Source organism: Taurulus bubalis (genome assembly GCF_910589615.1).
Source record: "Taurulus bubalis genome assembly, chromosome: 2".
In the NCBI taxonomy this organism is placed as follows: Eukaryota; Metazoa; Chordata; class Actinopteri; order Perciformes; family Cottidae; genus Taurulus; species Taurulus bubalis.
The window spans coordinates 40283845-40301787 of record NC_136590.1 but is presented as its reverse complement, the minus strand read 5'-3'; the positions used below and the strand labels follow the sequence as shown (position 1 = coordinate 40301787).

Here is a 17943-nt window from a genome sequence, read left to right as displayed (position 1 = left end):
TACAGCCACACCGTTTACCTTTCTGCATTTTCTCTGTTAAAAGGCTGATGGCTAGCTAGCTACTGTAGCTATACAAACAATAGGATACCGTTACCTTCTGCCAGGACGGAGTCATCAGAGTAGTGTAAAAAAAGTATTTCAATCGGCTCAGGCACTGAAAGGAAGCACCGAAATCCGCGTTGCGGTCTGGTAGGCATCGGTCATATATATATTGGCACCGGTTTTCGGTACCCAATCCTGGTTGTAAGATAACTGCCACAGTGATATAGGGATCTTAAAGTGGTATCCCTAAATAGAATGGTGAGGCTTTGTGCTTTTAAACAATGTATAGTTTGTCACGGCTGAATGAGGAATTAACCAGAGGGCATCCCAAATAACGTAACAAACCCTCTCCCAGCCCGTGTTCAGCTTGCTAAAGAGATTTATGAAGCTGCTTCGCCCATTTGATAGACAATTAGGTGGAGTACTTGATTTATACCTTTTTTATAGAAGAGAGTTGGGCAGTACGGCTAAATGTCAAGATCATACTTAAACCGCCTTTGAGTTGTGACAGTTTCTCTTGCGTTAGATCTACTGCTTTACATGTTTTTTTAATGACCGCGTCTGAGGCTAAATTACTAACACAAGACTAGCATTCATTGCCTCGAAGGCATCTTATTTATTTCTCTAGTGAACAAGTGCAGTAAAACATCGGAAGTAGTCTGGACAGGACGCACTTGTTCCCCGGCCTGCCTCCTGCAGCCTCCCTATGTTGCAGTGTGTGCTGCCTATTGATTGTTCAAGGGGCAGCCAACATCATTCCAGCGTCATCTCCATGGAAACGAGCTCCGGTCGCGGTAATGATTGGGCCCCGTCTCAAAGCCTGCCTTTTTGTGATAGGACGGCGGTAGCAGTCCTCCCTACCCCCCTCCTCTCGGTGACACTCGCCGTCTTACATACACACACACACACACATTTTTCCTTTCGTCCTCTTTCTTCACCTATTCGCCGCTGTAACCAAGATGGGATTAAACAGCCTGTCGAGCCGCATTGCATCTGGATGAAATGCTTTTTGGACTCCGCGGCGTCAATGGAGACGGACACGCAGCTGGAGAGTCAACATGCCACCCACATCTCAGCCTCACTGAGCGAACGGGGACCGGAGTGGAAACCTGTTAGTTAGATCGTTCTCTTGTTTTTTGTGTGTGTGTGTGTGTGTATGTGTGTGTCCCTTCATCGCACGTCTCTTCTTGTTTGCTGTCTCAGTCGGGCCTCCATGCGCTGTTTCAGCGTTACATAGGTTAAAGTGGGCTGGTGTGTCTTTTCCCTTTTTTTTTGGGACCAGTACTTAGAGCGGCGGAGCGATACGGCATGAAGAAGCGGGCTATGTCAGTGCAGCCAGCAGGACTTTGGATCTGAATGAATACACGGTGATGAATACTAACCACAGGATGCTCAAGAATGCTAGCAGGACGATGACACTCATTGGAGCCAAGGCCGAAAATATGTAAGATCCCTTTGGAGTTGGTTGTCCTCATTTTGGAAAACGTCACAGCGCCGAGAGGGGGGAGGTTCTTTACAACTCCAGATTTAACTGTGACTGGTTTTGCCTCCGATTTGTTACACAGACTCGTCCTCAAACTGATTGTAGGTGAGGAACTTCTCCAGTGCCATTTGTGTCTGCTTAAACTTCCCACTTTTTAGGGGTTTGCAAATTTAAGGCTTGGTGTTAAGTTCCCATCAAGTATGGCAATAACAGTCCTGCGCTCGGCTTCGGACACTTCACCCCAGCTGTTAATAAAACCCTCCTCCTTGTGAACCGCTGGAAAAAGGGTGACATCTTTTATCGTTTTTAAAGTCGACCTGCCACAGTTGATTCCGCGTAATTCTCCCTCAAGCAAATGGAAAAGCTTGCCATGGCTCGGTCATGGCCGGGCACCTCGTTTAGTCACATTGATCCCACCTGCGCTGCTTGACTTTGACAGAGAGTGATGTACGACCTGTGCACCCGGCCTGAGCAGCCTGAGCCTGCACCGGCACACGCAGGGATGGAGAGCCGGGAGGTGTCTGAGGCTCTCGAGCGACAGCAGCCGGAGTTGGGAGGGTCGGAAGAGCGGGACGATAAGCAACGCGGGCTCTTGGACATGGCAGTCCCAGCCACGGCTAATATCACTTCGACGTCACTGTTGGGGAAAAGGCACCACTCGCTTTATGCAAACCTCAATGGTTTTGAAGCAGAAGGCATTCGCAAGGTGAGTTTGGGTCTTCCAGTCTTCTTGATGCTTGGTATGAAAAGGTTTGGGACCCGGAGACATGCGAGAGGCTCCCCACTAACATGTTGATGGCATATTTTCAACCCATTACTCAAACCATGGATTTTGGTTCCCATATTGCAGACTTTAATATCTTGTCTGGTTGAAATGTAAAAAAGCTGAATAATCGTGAAGTTAAAGGATTATAAAGAGAATATGTCTTGCACTGGTACATGTTGGAACAGGTGGTTGGATTATCATTTGTGTTGGATCACAGGGATGTTACGCTGAACTTGTGTGTGCAGAACATTTTCTCAACACTTAATCTGGGCCGGTGCTGTATCTGCTGTCGTAGAAACAGAGGGCTGTCAGGCATTATGCTGACCTGTTGTGATCTTGTCCATAATTTCACACCTCTGCATATTCTGTTAGAAGATCCACCTAATGGTGGCCAAATGAAAATCAATAGGACACCCATCAGATTTGCCATGTATCTGATGGCTGCTTATAGTATAGCCTGTGCAATGAAAGACATCAGTGCAAGGACTATCAGAATACCTACAATACTCCATCCAATATAGTATAGTACTGGAATATTTGATTACGAGTGGTTCAGCTGCACTAAATACAGTTGGTAGATACAAAAGAAATTGTAAAATGTCCCACACTGGGAAGATGAAGGCAACTTAATCTACTTATGCCATGTTGAGCTTCCACTTAGTAACCATCCACATACACTGTACATATGCTTTTATGTAGGCCTGTAATTACATAATCAACTCATCATACGATGTATAGGTATGAGCTTGATAAAATGTACAATATGGATTTAGAATCTTTAGCAATTTATCGGATGATATATATTGACATGACCTATTTTTTACGGTATCCACTTAGCATACAATATTTGGATGCTCAATAACATTTACATCATCGGCTTATCGTACAATATATATGGACATGACCTCGATACTTTTTACGTTATTGACTTATTGTACGACATAAATGAACCTCAATCATGTTTGCTTATCATACTTTTTGCCCGCTGTGTTAGACTAAAGAATATCACCAACGTTTGAGCCAACATGATGCCAAAAAACCAGCAGGGTTTACCGAACATTATCAGACTCTTTTTCACTGTGTGTAACCGAATGTCCAGGAAAAACAACAATGAGACACATTTTGTTGTCACTTGTGGTTGCGCTGCTTCTGTCACCTCGTCTGTACTGGTGTTATTATGATATCATATAATCATCAAATCAATGGTATAAAATTGTCTTAAAAAGGACAGTATCGTTATTACAATTCTTGAGTTAGTATAACGTCCCGCAGTTTCTCCTCACCATTATATTTTAATATTAGATTATGTTTATTCTCAGCTGAATTTAGGGTTAGCTCATTAGTACGTTAGACTCTTGTTCGGAAAGGAATGCTTGATAATGGTTACCATTATTTTTCTGCCATATTTTCCCTATACTAGCACTACAGTGCTTTCCATCACCAATTCTTTCATGAAACCACAGTCCTTTTTTTCTCCTTTGTTCGATGTATTGAATGTATCCTTGGTTGAGGCAGAGTTTCATTCTTTAACCAAGGTAGTTTCCTGTGTGCAACATTGTCTGCTGTCTTCCCCACCCCCGCCACTTCCTTACCCAATCATTAAACAATGGCAGCGTAGTAAAAACCCCTAATGAACTGTCAACACACAATGTGGGATAAGATCCTCGGCCCCAAACGCTGAGAGGGAGCATCAAATGATGAATTGGAATAGATTATTTGTCCATTTCAGACCAGTGGGGGTTGGACGGGGCCTGTCACTCTTAGATTATTGTTCATAATCACGCCATTATTTGGAGCCGGGTACCTTTGTCGTCCTTTTGTTTTATATTCCACCCATAATGGATGACTGTGTGTGTGTACGGCAGGACGCCTTTTTATGAGAATATAATGAACGTCTGTAGTTCTTAGAAAGTAAAACATTGATGCAAGACGCAGAGCAGTTGTTCTACAGCAGAAGGAAAGTGGGTGAAACTGCAGCTGGAAATTTGCATCATGTTCAGCAACCCCCCTTTTATATATGGAGTCGATGCAAAGATGGCTGCTTTTACAGTGTAGATTGATGTTAATCATCAGATGTCCATGATCCAGTGTGGCTTCCACATAAAGCCGTTAATGGTTTGGTTTTGTGGATCGACTAAACGTTTGATGGGGAAAAACATTCATCTTCATATCTTCCAATAATATTTACTGGAAATATCCTAAATGATTGTCTTCTGATTCTGAAACTTTCAAAAGTAAAAATTGAGCGGAAATGTGTAGATGTTGGAAGAAGTAGTGTCATCATAATTTACTGTTAAATTATGATGATTGTGTTCATGGCTTTTCCACAAAGGCGGATATATTTGTAACATTTGTATTCCATAAGCATACTTTGTAATAATGTTGGTAGACATTTATGTTACGTTACCCAGAATACAAGAGGGCACTGGTGTGTCAGACTCAGCTGGAACCAGCATGCCATGTTTTGGTGCAGCAGGTCTGTTGTGTGTCGCTACTGTATGTGGTTGAACTTGTCTAGAATTTAAACGGGTGTATCATCTAATGATAATCATTGAATGCTTGTATCTACTGTTATATTGGAGATAATATTTGCATGCCTTTTGTTTTTATTTGCTCTTGTCTTTATTCTCATTCATTCAGTCCACTTTCTTTTACTGTGGCTCATGTGACTAAGCCGACTGTAGGAAATTACACTTGTCAGTCTCTCTCTCCCTCTACTTCCTGGAGGAAAGAAGCATGATTCCTCTGAAGGCTAATGAGCTTGTTGTCTGTGTGGTCTACTGTGATCTCAACTCTTGCACACCTGTCTGGATACCATATGGCTGCCCCGCTGATGACTGACGGGTTTACACTGTTCCAAATGGAGCTACCAAGAGATGAAGTACAAACAAAACCCTGTTTCTCATTGATAGCTCTCCTGAAGACCCTTTATTTTGCTATAATCCCTCCCTGTGATTGTGAAGCTAAAGCCAGGCTGAAGTGGTCTTTTAACAATGTACTTCTATTTCTCTACACAACAGTGGTACAGTCTTAACTTTAACTTTTGGTGTTAGTGGAGTCTTTTAGGAATACCTGGTCAGGTTGTTTGACTTGACTGGAGAGTGTGTATAAATACCTTAGTTAGTCCAGTTATAACCCAAACTAAGGGGTACTTGTGCTCAATGTGGTGTCAGCTGTGGTTCTATAACCCGTAAAAATACTGTAAGCTGTGTTACCTTGTCACCATGTCATTCCAACTGCTGTGGATACAATGACATAACCGATGCTCAGCAAAAAGCAGAGGGTCGAGTGTTGGACTGTGACGCGCTGACGACATGCAGCCCTACAGGTCACCTCCAACCTAGTCTACACCTGGGGGAGAACCGACAGTGGAGCGGTGTGTCTGTATAGAAGACCTGATTTTAACCAATACGTTCCCTGTCATCCATCCTGAAATGAATCGCTAACCTCAAAGAGGTCGGAGTCTTTTGAATTGTGAGTCATCATTGTTCTGCTTCTGATGAAGTATGTGGTGATGAGCCTAGCAGCCGCTGTGTAAGACAGACGTGTATCTGGTTGATTAAATGGTGTTAATGTCTTTAAAAAAAAAAAAGCTCCCTATGTCCAGCTGTCCATGTGTTGATTTATGAAACTACTAATTTTCAAAGATGATTGCAGAAAAATGGTGTTATCTTCATCCACGTTGAGCACTGGAAATGGTCCACAATGCATTTATTTTTATTTTTTATAAAACCCTATACACCCTGGAAATCAGTGGATTTTCGCTTTGACATCATTGTTATACACTCTGTTAAAAAATAGGGACTTAACTTAAAGTTCATAACTTGTGGTCCACCTGTGGGTTCTGTCTCAGGGCATCATTACTGCGTGGTTGCCTTATTGTAAACGATATGTAGTCTTGGTGATGCGTGTGCAAAGCGTGTATGGCCACGCTGGTCGCCTTGTTTGCATCCATGAAATCTTTAATATTGCGCATTGTGGAACATTCAATTTCTTGGAAAATCCATATACTTAAATAACATTGAGCACAGTATTGATTCAGTGAATACAGTAATGTCACAGTATCTTTTGTGGGGGTCAATTTAAGCAGACAAGATGAACATCTGTGTAAGATTTATTCCTGTTGCTGACTCTATACGCCTCCTTTTTGCCTCAAGGTCCTACTTGTCTGTGTGTTTGTGTTTGTGTGCACACATGAGGGTGTTTTATTGGCCAGACACGTTGTACGACTTGTGAATAATTGATGAAGCAGTGAGAGGGAATTCTCTGGAGTATTGGTCTCACACTACTCCAGCCCAAACATCGCTGTCCGTCTGTCTGTCTGCTGTCTGGCTGCAGCGAGGTGCAGACTCTCTACGGAACGGGGGGTCAGGCGTGGCGTTCGCTGTCACATTCACTCACAGTTGTGAAGCAAGGACTGAGGGGGGGTCGCTTCCACTTCACACACAGCCCTGTATGTGGGACCGACAGAATACATTCTGTTCACCTGTCGGCTTGTACTAACTATTGCTCACTGGTGCACTGATTCTTAAAATACAAAAAAGGAAATATACGTCACACTCAAAACAGCATGAATTTACTTCCCATTTCCCTGTCACCGCCACACCTCCTGCCAATACTCTCACAAACATAAACTATGACGCCTCATTCATTGCAAGAACAATAGCACACAAGTACTTTGGGTTTTTAAAGATGGGAGACAGTTTGTGTCATCAGCAGTTGGTATTTCTTTGTCCACCTGTTCTTCCAGTTCTTGCCGCGTTTGCCTCTTTAAAGGCTGAAACTCAGGCCTAATATCACACACAGGGTGTCAGGCTCTCTCGCGAGCCGACATCCAGACGGCTACACATTTTGCGTCCACCAAGAGCTTCCTGCTGCCTGTGACATTTCTGTACCATTTGGTCCCGCTCCCAGACTGCTGGCGAGTTTAATCCCTTGATTACCTGCGTCCTCCTCCCCTCACAATGGGGAAACGCTCTCTGCCCGCAGGAGGAAAGGGAAACTCGTTTTGGTGACCAGCTGAATGTCAAGAAAGGTCGTCAAGGCCTTTCATTACTGGAGTGCTTGCTTCTGCCAGATGTGCATTTATTGAATGTGACTCGTAGAGGCTGGTTGTGGAACACTGTAACAGCGTCTAGACATTCTAATGGTCCGACATTGTTGTTCTAGATTAATTGACCGTGTGTGTGTTCTATTAATGGCTCTGTCGTCTGGAAACTGACTTTCAAACCTGGTCTGTTCTTCTGAATATGTTGAATATAGAGCGTCTGCTTCATGCCTTAGCCTACGTTCTAGATCATGATGTCACATGATTTGCATTGGATCGACTGATTGGATCTGACGGATTTTTCAAGGCCGATATGATCAAGATAGTTTGGAGCAGGAATTATATTTTGTGAGGAGGATTAAACTGAAAATGGGCCCTATATTACTTGTCAGCTTGCTGTAAAATCTGTTCCTAAATTAGCAAAATGTCAGCCCACATTTTCTAACCCTGTCGCCAGAATAATGGGTTTAATTTTTTCACAGAGTGGTGGAATGCTTTCTCAAAATACCTCTCAAATGATCCAAATACTAATTATCTAAAACATCATTTAAAGTCTGCCGTGCGATTATGTATTGAACGGTAATGTGGTTTAAAGGTAGTTTTAACTCTTGAGTGTCAAGGATATATTGTATCACCGCCAACAGAGACTTCAATGGCTGAACACCAGTATGATGGTGTTCAGCCATCTAGTCGTATTATGTCAGTCACGTGTTGGCACAATAATGGTGTTTGAGAATCTCGTAACCGGAAACATCTTGAGCTTTAGTGACGAGATGCTGGCTGGGCGGAACTGCAAGGATGACAGTGACAGAGTAGAAGGAGTTATTTATTTATTTTTGCCGACACAGTCCTGTGGTTAGATCCGTTGTTTCCAATTAATTTTATGCACTTCCACTTTTGGCTGCATAGTAGCTTGTGGTTGGTCAGCCCAGTCTGGGGAATGAAATTGGTTAAATGGCCCATATTCTCTTTTTATCCACGACACAGATGCTGCCGAAAACACTTCAATGCCAATTTTAGTGTCTCTTAACATGAACATGAATTTCAAAATGCTCGTTCAATATTCAAGACGTGAGTGAATTAATATTACATTGGAGGGGGCAAAAGCAAAGCAGGGTTGCGCATAGGAGGATAAATAAAAGCCAAATATTGCCTCGTTTTCTCTATTATGATGATTGATGGGATTTTAAATGTCAGATTCACTAATCAACCATTTCAAAGTGTGTCTGTTGGCCACACATTGAGCTCGTGCCAGTGTGCTGGAGGGGGGGCTCGTATGCATATGCAATTTACTTAGATTGAGGGTTATATTCTTTTGAAGCTCTCGGTGGTTTGAACCCGTTGAGGGTCGAGGACGAAACAAATCATCCCCACCACATTCTGCCTTCCCTCAATCCATTTTCTGCTGACACTGCACTAAACGGGATAATCCGGCGACCCCCTCCTTCTGTTCATCTTTTGATTTAAATTTCTGTTTTAAACACCAGATGTTCTCCGCGTGTCTGACACCTTATTAAGCCCTTTGCAGGCTCGGGGGGATCGTGACATTTCTATTTGCAGGCTGTGGAGACGACGAGGCAGCCGTGACCGTATGGATTTTAATTACCAGTGTTGTGAATGTTTATAGGAACAAAGCTCAGAGTCATAATGGAGAAGAGACGATGATGGGATGAGCTAATGTAATGAATGTTACACCCACCAAGCATCGGCGGATGCTAACACATAGTTACCATGGCTTCCATGTCGTAACTTGGATTAAAGTGTGAAATCACTACTGGCATAAGAGATGAATGAGTCGTTACACAAGAATCCACCATGACGTGCGTCTAACGGTTGAGGAAACACATCCCTGGGCGGAAGCTATACTCCGTACCACATAAAGGTGTGATCTGCTGAAATGTATCTTATATTCTAAACATATGGAGGGGAAAAGTCCCTAACAAGCATTTCCAGACGGTGCTTCTTCTTTTTTTGCACAACCTCCTCCACAGGACGTTTGTATGAGGGGGTGGTAGAGGTAGATTGCTGGACGCCTGGGGGCGGGTGTCTCTCGTGCTTCTTTGTTCTCCTATGCAGTAAGAGACCCCCTAATCTGTCACCGTCAGGTACCCCTGGGGGGGGACGAGTCATGATAAATACAGGAGGGGATTTGAGAGGACTTAAGAGGGCTTCTTCATGACTTATATATGAGTATAGGGAGAGGGAGCTGCTGTTAATGAAAATACCTCAGGCCACAAACAGCTCTGTGTTTGTATTTTTATTTTATTTTTTTAAGCGATATTCTTCTACTTTGTTTGAGACCAGTGTGGATGTTTCCTAAACTTAAGACATTTTTGCAACATCACATATCTCAAATAAGTTCAAGCCTAGTTTATTGTCCTATAAAAACAGTGGATATTGCTACCTTCCTTTATCATAGTAATTAGAACAAAACTTGTCTGCACTGTAAAATTCAGATTCGTCCTCAAACTTCGCATCTTGAGAGGAAGTTTGACAGCAGAGCAGTTCGGGGAGCCTCATTAGAAATCCACTGATGTGGTCCCTGCAGGAGGCGGAGATAAAGAGAGCCATTGATTTGGCTCTAAATTGTAACGCCTCACTGATAGTGTGAAGTCCATTAGTATCCGCTTCAGTGCACAGGCGGCCATTCACTGTCGGCGCTGGTTATAGGTTTTTCAGTTACTCTCCTCTGCTGGCAATTAAAGCGGTGCTCAAGAGTCAGTTCTCTGACCATGTGCCGTTTCAGGGTTGACTCTGTGGGAGGAGGCCTTTCCCTCCCTTCCGTTATTACCGGGAGTGGACTAGGCTTGGATTAATTAAGACACATTTCCAGATTCAGCAGACTGCCTCCTTCATGTCAATCCTCTGAGTGAACACTGCTGAATGAAACTCAGCAGCGAGTACTAAAACAATTAAAAAAAACAATCAGTAGTGTTCTGAAATGCTGGATAAAAAATGTAGAATGTTAATACCTACAAATTATTAAGGTGCTGCCTCCAGGACTAGTACTGAAACAATGACTATCACGTTGTGTTACTGCTTTCTTTGAGTCTGCAGACAGCAGATCTACTGAATTGTATGTAACTCTTGTTTACTTCAGTTGCTAGTGCGTGTTATCCTATAACGCCCCCATCCAGTCCTTCCCAAAATGAGCTTTGTGTTTCTGTCCCAAAGCCCAATCTACAATTGGTATAATTAGTGGTATGTTCATGTATTGCTTCAGAAGTAGACCCTGGGATTTCATGGGTTGCGTTTGTAATACGTAATAATGCTTTGACATTTCCAATATGATGTCCAACAAAGAGTTAACAATGGCCAAACATGTGTGTGCGTGTGCCCGTAGTGCTTGTGTCTTTGTCTTGCTGGCTCCGTAGAGACTTACAGTGTGTGTGTGTGTGTGTGTGTGTGTGTGTGTGGGGGGGGGGGGTCTAGCTGTCAGCTAAAAATGCTGATGTTGGTGTTTCCATGAAACAGAACAGACATTTCCATACGCCTTACAAAAGCTTCGCCGTGGATCCCAGACAAAAGGATAATGTGGCTGCGGAGCCTTATGAATATGTAAGGCTAAATTGAACATTTAATGATCCATTCAGATCTTTGTTGATGTCCTCTCCATTCTGTATAGCCTTTAGATTCTACCTACCTTTGTTGTCAACATTTTCTGCATTTATTTTTTTAGCTTCTCTTTCTGCCAAAAGATGTACGCCTACTATCACAGCGTGTTAATGTTTTCATTCATCAGAAACCAACCTCCCTTTTGTACATTTCAGCAGTTTACACTTTATGATCCAGGAAATCACATGAAACACAGTGGATATGGGGGGTTTCCTAGGAAATAAAAGAAACGGGACAATGTGCGGTGGCTCAGAAAGCTCAACGCACTGCAACTGAAGGAAACACAAGCAAATGGAGAACACATTCTTCACCAATTTAACAGCACACAATAGAAAAAAGGCTGCAAAAATTAGAAAAAACGCAACCAAATACGGAAATGATGCGAAAAATCACACAGAACGGAACACCAACAGAAGTTTCCAGGGAACACAAAAAAGTGATGCACATGCCGGGGACAACGTTTGTCGCCATTAGTCTGTGGCTCATGAAGTTACTGGATTTTGTTTATCGGTCAGGGGTGTTTATTTCCTTTTAACGTTCTGGTTGCATGAATCAAATATGTGGTTGCATGAATCGAATATTCCAGATATTTGCTTAAATTTAGCTTCAGCTAATTATCTGAACCGTGTTTCTTTCCATCTTATTTCCATTGTGTTTGGTGGGACTTTCTGTATTTTTTCTTCTTCTCATTGCAGCATTATTTTGCAAGTGTTCTTACATTTCTGATGTTTTTTTCCATGTACTTTCTAGTCTCCTTCCATGTGTTTTATTTTCAGTGCGTTTAGCTCTTTGTCGGTCTGAACTTTAATTTGAGTGCTTGCTAATAAAACCCTTTGAAGCTGTGAGAATGGAACCTCACTTTGGAAGTTGCCGCATTAGTGCTGTGGCATGCTTTGATAGAGCTATTAAACATACATTACTTCTTTTAGTTTTGAATCTTTTTTTTTAATTTGACTCCGTAACTCTGTTCATGTCTCACTTTATGGGCATTTTACCTTTTTCCAAACAGTTTTATTGGCTTCAAACGAGATTCGTACGCCGTGAGTGGCCAATTCACGAAGATTTGTCCTGATTGACTGGTTTCTATCTGCTATTTTCCCTTTTAATCCATTCACGGTGGTGGTCTTTGCTTCTCGACAAGCAAAGGGATGAATTTCAGAAAACCATTTTTCATTTAGCCTCAGAGGCACATAAAACAGCAACTGACCCAGATAATCAAGAGGCAACTCAGCCTGCTCCCGTATGAAGCTCAGTGTCAGCTTTTTATGATAAATACAAGTAATACGTCGGGATGATTAGTAGCGCGTCACTTGGGAAGTCTATCTTTAATGTTGCTCTTTTATTTTAGTGCGTCACTAAAGTTTGGTTGTTTTGATTCACCTTTTTTTTAACCTCATTTCATGATGAATGGCATTACAGTTACTCTGTGGCGCTCTAGTTGCATTTACCAACGAGGCCGGTAACGTGTGTTGGTTCTCAGAAGCAGTTATATAGACCTGAAAGTACAACATTCTTTGTATTTATAATCTGAAAACCCCAGACCAGATTCAGCTTCTCTTCTTAGGTAGAGAACGCACCAGATGACCCAGATGCTATCAAGGTTTTTCACAGCGCCAAATATCTTTGAAAATCAGTTCAAGGCTCATCCACCCCCTGCTTTTACCAGCTGCACTCGCACAGGACTGAGATAGGAACAGGCCATTGTTGCTTACTGTGCAGTTTGTTTTAGGTGACATTTGCATAATCAAAACTTAGTTTGAATTGTAGATGAATTCCACCTTATTCAGTAATAGATAACTTTTCCCATCTTCACAATCAAACAGAATAGTCAGTCGGGCTGCAGACGGTACCGTTCAGTTATCTGCTCGCATCCACAACGATTGCAGACAGACTCAAACAGAGCACAGGGACATGGCTCCATTAGGCCCAGGCTTTCCTGACAGACGTTTGTGTTGACCCCCACCCTCCTGCTACTGTGCTTACGTCTGCCTCGTTTACTGAGCCAGGCCCATGTGTAGACAGCAGAGAGGAGAGCTGGCTGAATGCTAATACACTGGCCTTGAGTAGACCTCACCACCTGCAGCCCTTTTTCCTGTGGCAGCAAGGGAAGCAAGGAGGCGGTGGGGGGGAGGGTCTGTCTCTTTTTTTGCCCTGCAAGAAGCCGGCATTACCTCATGGCTAAAGAAAAGCCTCCGGCGTATTTCAGTGCGATTTCCCAGGGAACAATTACAAAACATGGACGCACTCCAAGATCATTAGACTCCGAATGGAGGGCGGCGGAGGCCGAGTTCACTCTGGCTGGCCTCCCTTTGAGGTGATTGATTGGGCTTTAGCGCCGTCGTCCTGAGAGGAAGACGGGGACACTGGGACCAGCTCCTCTAACTGATGGCAGAATAACTCTCAAGGACACAAAGGTTCATCTGAGAGCTGAGGCAGTAAAGAGGGTTCGCTGTGGAGAAAAAGCAACATAACTTAGGTTAAGTTTAGGCTGCAGCTGTTTCCGCTAGATGGAGTGTTGGGGCATCACTGCAATGACATTTATTTGTGTTGTGTGTTCTTTTGTTGTTGGCTTGGCATCGCATGCTTGAGTAGTAGCATCCGGTGGCAACTGACGGGCTACAGTGTACTAACGTATAAAGCTCAAAGTTCGTGAATTGCATCCTATTTCCGAGGAAATATTGCAGTATGACAAACACTGGCAGCATGAGTTCAGATCATTTGGTCACATTTGCAATTTCCAGACGCAGTATCAGTTTACATTTTTCTGTTTTCCTCGTCCGGTGTAACATACAGATACAGTAGGACTTGCTGTAGTTCAGAGGACTGTTTCGGCTTCATTGCTATTCTTGCCATCATCCTACAGGTAACACTCTCACTGTTTTCTGGTCCGCTGTCTATTCGGCACAATCGACGCTCTGTCGTGAAGTCTGCTGCTGCGCTAACAACCATTAATTCAAAGTAAGCGTTGTGCTGCTGCCTGTTTCATTCACATTTCCCCAGCAATAGTAATAAACAAGACAATATCAGTCTTGTTTTCTTCTTCTTTCTTTATGGAGAACCTGGTCCTATTTTGTGATTTTACATGCTTGAATTTGTTTTCACTGCTACTTTTGAGCTCTCCCTTATTCCTCACATTACGGTACAAGCGATGAATCAAACGGAGACGGTTGAATGAGCAGCGTCCCTGAAAAATGAATCTATCATCAACCAAGCGAGAGGTCTGGTCTTCAAGTGCTGTTCCAAGGTTCATAGGACAAGCTATATACACTTTAGTGTGCAGCTCATCTGTGTACCCTGATATATCATCTAAGGAAGGCGAGGAGAGAGATTCCATTTATTTTTACTTTGTAATAACAACAAAATTGCAAAGAAAACAAACGTGGAAAATCTTGTTCGTCAAGCAGTGCTGACCGCAGTGGGTTTCCTGTGGCTCCTCCACAATAAACGCCACCCTGTATTTGAATGTTCGCTTTGAAAGGGATTGAAACGTCGACGAAACACAGTGAGCAAAAGCGGTATTTGATGGCTATAGCCTCAATGTGAAGTGGTGTGAAAGCTTCAACCAGAATAATGAGATGACCGTGTGTGTTACAGGATCTTAGCTGGAGCCAAGATGTGCCCAAAGGAGTTGGAGTTTAAGGAGCATTAACTTGCTGAGTCACTGGATGTATTGATCGTAAACGTCCGTGAAGCAATCTACAGACTACTTTTTTTTGCCTACAGTATCAAATAGTGCTAACATTGTTGCTTTGACTGCAAGCGTTTCGCAAGTATCGTAAATGTATTTTAGGAAGCAGACGTGGGTCTGGCCATGACCATGGGATTTTTTTTTTTGCATTCATAATGCTTTGTGTCTCTGGACCATTGTAAAGATTTTGCCACTTTGCAAATTTGTGCAAATAATACTTTTCCCTCTGCTACCATTTCTACAGTTTAAAATTTAAAAAAAACACACACTGGAGCCTCAGCTGCTGCTCCGGTAAACAGCTGGTCATTAGTGTTGACTTAAGTAACAGGTACAGTAGCATCGCAAACCCTCTGGGGAGCCGCCAGACCGCCCATCATCTGCAGTTACCAAGACGACGTAATCTCACAAAGATGGCGGTCACATGATTTTTATTTCCCATGTCATCAGGATTATTACATCTTTTTCTTGTGCCATTAGGAAAAGTATGATTGCGGCAGAGGACTATTTCACGTTAGTAATGAGATCTCCAGTGTATTACAGAGGCAGGTTTACCGGTGTTTCACATGTGGAGTCCTCCGTGTGCTTTATCCGTGCTGGGGTACGTGGTCGACCACCGTCTGGACACCTGGAGACCCCCCCCCCCCCCCCCCAATCTGTCTGGATGCTTCAGTCGCTGTGGGTAGAGACATGCAGACCAACCCTCCCATTTACCTCCAAGCGTATCTGTTCACTCCATCTGTCCATCTGCTCTCACTGCAGCCGTTTGCGTTCACGCGTGCCAGGTCGACCCTCAACCCCTTCCGCACTCGGGGGCTCGTTTTGGAGCCCCCCCATCACAGAAGTAGGGTGCGGTCTTGACCGCCGCATTGACTCTTACTCCTTCGCTCAGGACTCATTTGTGTAACCTATAGGATTATTTTACTATTTTAAACCTCATAACGTGTGTTCATTTCAGTACATGACAACTGACTGCAGTCATTAAATGCCCACCTGGTTTGGAGAGCATTTCTTTATTTCGAACCCCACAGTTGCTGTCACAGTCCATCATGACCCCGAGTTGAAGCCGGAGACAAATCCTCACTTTACAGTTGATTGGTAATCCTGCCCAATTAGGAAAAGCTTGAGATCTTCTGATGACAAAAAAAAATTAGAATAATTATAAAGTCAATTAAGAAAATGAATAAAAAACTCAAAGTGAATATTTTCTGAATCCAATTTATGTTATTTCTTTTCCTTGTTTCTTTTCCTTCCTCTCCTTCCCCTCTCCTCATAGCTCGGTATGAGAGCAGCGCTCTCCTTCCTGCTATACTCAGTTAATGTGGTGTAATAGGTGTTCAGCGCCGGGGGCGGGCTGATGGAGTCGGCCTAATGAAAAGCCTTTTCGTTAGACTGTCGTCTGTCAGCGCTCGAGAAATCATACTTGATCCTCAGAACAAATACTCATGTTGTTTTATAAAAAATAAATACAAAAAGCCAGTTCTGTAGTGTTTAACCTCTTGCTTGTGTTTTTGTTTGCAGAATGGCACTGACTATGGCTTCCTGGTGCGTCAGAACTCTGAGCTCCTGCGAGCCCTCGACGAGCTGGAGAAGACTTGCACCACACTGAAGGAGGAGAACGGCCTGCTGGTAGGACTAAAAATAACAAGAGTTTGTAGTCTTGACTGAAGGCTTTCTGGAAAGTAGGCCAGGTGCACAGAAGCAGCGAGCAACCCATTTTAAAACGTGCATTGTTTTTTACGTTAGGTGCTGCTGCTGCTTGCTCTTTTTATTCGGTTTATGAATAGAGGAATATCTGGTCAGTGTGTTGGCCTTTCCCCCCCACGTAGCTTCTGAATTCCCGCTGGTAACTGATGACACCAAACTGCCACTCTTTAAACCATTAACTCCTGAGATACTTTCTGGTTTGGCACTACTGCGTTTGTGTTAGCGTTTTCGCCGCCGGGCGTTTTTTTGTCTGCTGACGATATTTTGTTTCCCCATGTGTTCCCAGAGGAAGAGCAGCGCCCCGGAGACCGAGGAGAAGGTCAGGCGTCTGAGGAGAAAGAACACCGAGCTGTCTGTTCTCGCTAAGAGGCTGGAGGAGAGGGCTCGGAAACTGCAGGAGGCCAACCTCAGAGTGGTACACCGCACAAACGAAATAAGCCCAAACTGTTTCACCACCGACTGCGTTCGTCCCGCGTTCGCCCTCGGCATGACCCAGATGCTCGGGAGCGACTCATTATCAAGCGCCGCCACCCGAATCAGCATAATGTCCGGGAACGGGTTGAATGGAATAGTTTAGCGCGTGATGAATGGGCGCCTTGTTGGAAAGTTGTACCAAATACCAGCACCCTATTCAATAATTTAATGCATCACTGGATTGGCTGCAAGAACTCAGTTTTCAGTCGGAAGCCTGTTGAGATGTAGATTATCTCCAGAAGAGAAGTAAAGGGATTGCGATAAAACACTCGATCAAAATTGTGAGGAATTTACGTTATCAAAATAATCGTGACTCTCCTCACCTGAGTGACTTGAAAAAGCTGTCATGCTCGCTTTGATGTAGTTAGTTAAAAATAGAGCCTGAGTTAAAAAAAATAAAAATACAGGATGTATTTAAGGAAGACTAACACAATGTTTCTATTTTTATCCTTCGGGGGACATTATGATTCATGATTACCTTATTTAGGATTGTCACAAACGTATTCAAGATCTTTGTCAGCAAAGATAGATGTTTATCCCATCTGTGATGCAATATAAATATATATATATTTTTTTTTTACTTTTAACCAAATGTAAAGGTAAAGTGATTCCAGTACGTTTCAGTGCCGTTTTAAGCATATTTTATTAAAATAATATCGTAAATAGAAATCATTTTGGCCAGGATGATCGTGACTTGATTTTCATACAGTCCCATGCCCATTGCCAGTTAGATATCATCTATACCTCTATCATATCAAAATCTTTTGCCAGATCTAGTATGAAATATAATTCCGATCCCGTTCATGTTTGGTGGAGACCTCGCCACGTAAAGAGCACCACTTACCCACAACTCGCAACCTAGCGGGGAAGTTGGTATTCGATAATTTCATAAACAGTCTCTTGAAACACCTGAACGGCACATTAAACTCAGATCCTGTCGTACGATTCTCATGAAAAGTAGTGTTTGATTGCCTTACTGGGGGTCTGTTTATAGCGCCGCTCTGTGTGAGGTATAGTCGTCTTGCTGTACTTTGCCGATGTTAAAAGAGCTTGGTTCGTGTAAAAGTTTGACTCATCAGAATATTTTCTCAGTAGAAGTTGTCTTCCTCTTTGAAATCCGCTCT

The 17943-nt window shown here is 43.2% G+C and overlaps 1 protein-coding gene across 1 annotated transcript in view; it reads left to right on the top strand.

The window, feature by feature from the left end:
* The window catches only part of tspoap1 (TSPO associated protein 1), a gene marked incomplete at both ends in the record, with an annotated part of 54236 nt that overhangs the window by 5400 nt on the left and 30893 nt on the right, over positions 1-17943 (top strand). The window contains 3 exons of the mRNA XM_079214364.1: positions 1965-2231; positions 16160-16267; positions 16632-16760. Of these exons, the coding sequence (XP_079070490.1) occupies positions 1965-2231; positions 16160-16267; positions 16632-16760 (504 nt within the window). The remainder of the gene's footprint in view (positions 1-1964; positions 2232-16159; positions 16268-16631; positions 16761-17943) is intronic.